Source organism: Aptenodytes forsteri, unplaced genomic scaffold, assembly GCF_000699145.1.
Source record: "Aptenodytes forsteri isolate BGI_AS27 unplaced genomic scaffold, ASM69914v1 Scaffold187, whole genome shotgun sequence".
Classification (NCBI taxonomy): Eukaryota; Metazoa; Chordata; class Aves; order Sphenisciformes; family Spheniscidae; genus Aptenodytes; species Aptenodytes forsteri.
Window position 1 is genome coordinate 1,288,273 of NW_008794084.1, and position 1,296 is coordinate 1,289,568.

Consider the following 1,296-nt stretch of genomic DNA (forward strand, 5'->3'; position numbering starts at 1 on the left):
TTGGGGGTGGTGTAGGCGGAGGACGAGGCGTGCGGGGGGGCTCTGCCCTACTACCCCCTCTCCAAAGACGCCTCACCGGGTACGCCGGGGTGGCTGGGGGAAGCGGCCGCCCGCGAGTGCGTCCCTGCCACCGTGGGTTGTGTGCTGGGGACGCGCTGGGGACAGGGTGGGGAGCAGCAGCTGCGGAGGGCTGCGCCCCCGGCCCATTTCTTCTTCCAGATGAACCCGTGGATCAGCACAACCGGCAGAAGATGCTGGAGGTGATGGTGTCGCCCACCATAACCTGTAAGCCTGGGAGGGGCCGTTTGGGGCTGGGGGGGTGCTGGGCTCCCCAGGGGGCCCCGCAGCAGGTCCCCAGGGCTGCCGCTCCCCCTGAGGGCTTGTCCCGGCTCTGTGCAGCGGAGGCCTACGTGGGCAGCGTGCTCTTCTGCCTGGGCATCTTCCTCTCCTTCTACGTCCTCACGCTGTTCATCGCCTGCTGGGAGAGCTGCCGGTGAGTTCCCGGGTGTCGCTGCCCCGGCCACCTTGTCCCCTCCGGGCGCTGAGCCCCGGTGCACGGTCCCAGCACGGTGGGGGCCCTCGGGCGTGCTGTGCCCCCTCGCCCCTGGCTGCCGGCACGGCGCTGCTCACGGCTGCTTCCCTCGGCAGGCAGCAGAAGAGGAAGGGGCTCCTGGCAGCCATGGACTCGCCCAGCCTGGACACGGGTGAGGGGCTGGAGGCAGCAGCCGGTGGCAGTGGCACGTGGCGGGTCTGCCTGGGAGATTCCTCTCGAGGAATCTTTGCCCTCTTGAGCCTGTGGCAAATCCCTCGGTTCTGCAACAGTTCTCCACTGTCCCCCTGAGCCCCGCTTGTCCCCCAGCTCCCTGGGGACAAATCCCGATGTCAGGGGGACAGGGACGTCCTGGGGCTCGGGCTTCACCGCTCCGGGGCTGGCAGGGCTGCGCTGGGGCTTAGGCATCTCACCAAGTCTGTCTCTTTCTTTCCACGGCTTTCCGGGGACTCCCAGCATCTCTACTGGGTAGGTGCCGGCGTCTGCTCTGTCCTTGGCTGCGAGCTCGCTCCCGTGCCAGGGCAGGGGCACGGGGCGCTGCTCTCTGCCAAACGGCCGTGTGGCCCCGGGCCGGGGGTGCCACGGGAGGCTGCCGGCAGCTGATGGGGACCCTCTCGTCTTGCAGGGCACGCCCGCAGCATCCCCGACTCCTTCCTGGGCCGTGCCCCCTATGACAGCTACGGTTACGGCTCCTTCGGTGAGTGCCACGTGCCGTCCCTCGCCTCCCTGCCTGTCGGCGGGCGGCC

General features: G+C 69.5%; 1 protein-coding gene across 1 annotated transcript in view; it reads left to right on the top strand.

The window, feature by feature from the left end:
- Position 1: 1 nt before the first annotated feature.
- SIDT2 (SID1 transmembrane family member 2) overlaps positions 2–1,296 on the top strand; it is a 1,752-nt gene continuing 457 nt past the window's right edge. Inside the window, exons 1-6 of the mRNA XM_009273802.1 lie at positions 2–79; positions 220–285; positions 400–493; positions 649–704; positions 1,007–1,018; positions 1,176–1,247. Of these exons, the coding sequence (XP_009272077.1) occupies positions 252–285; positions 400–493; positions 649–704; positions 1,007–1,018; positions 1,176–1,247 (268 nt within the window). The 5' untranslated portion in view covers positions 2–79; positions 220–251. The remainder of the gene's footprint in view (positions 80–219; positions 286–399; positions 494–648; positions 705–1,006; positions 1,019–1,175; positions 1,248–1,296) is intronic.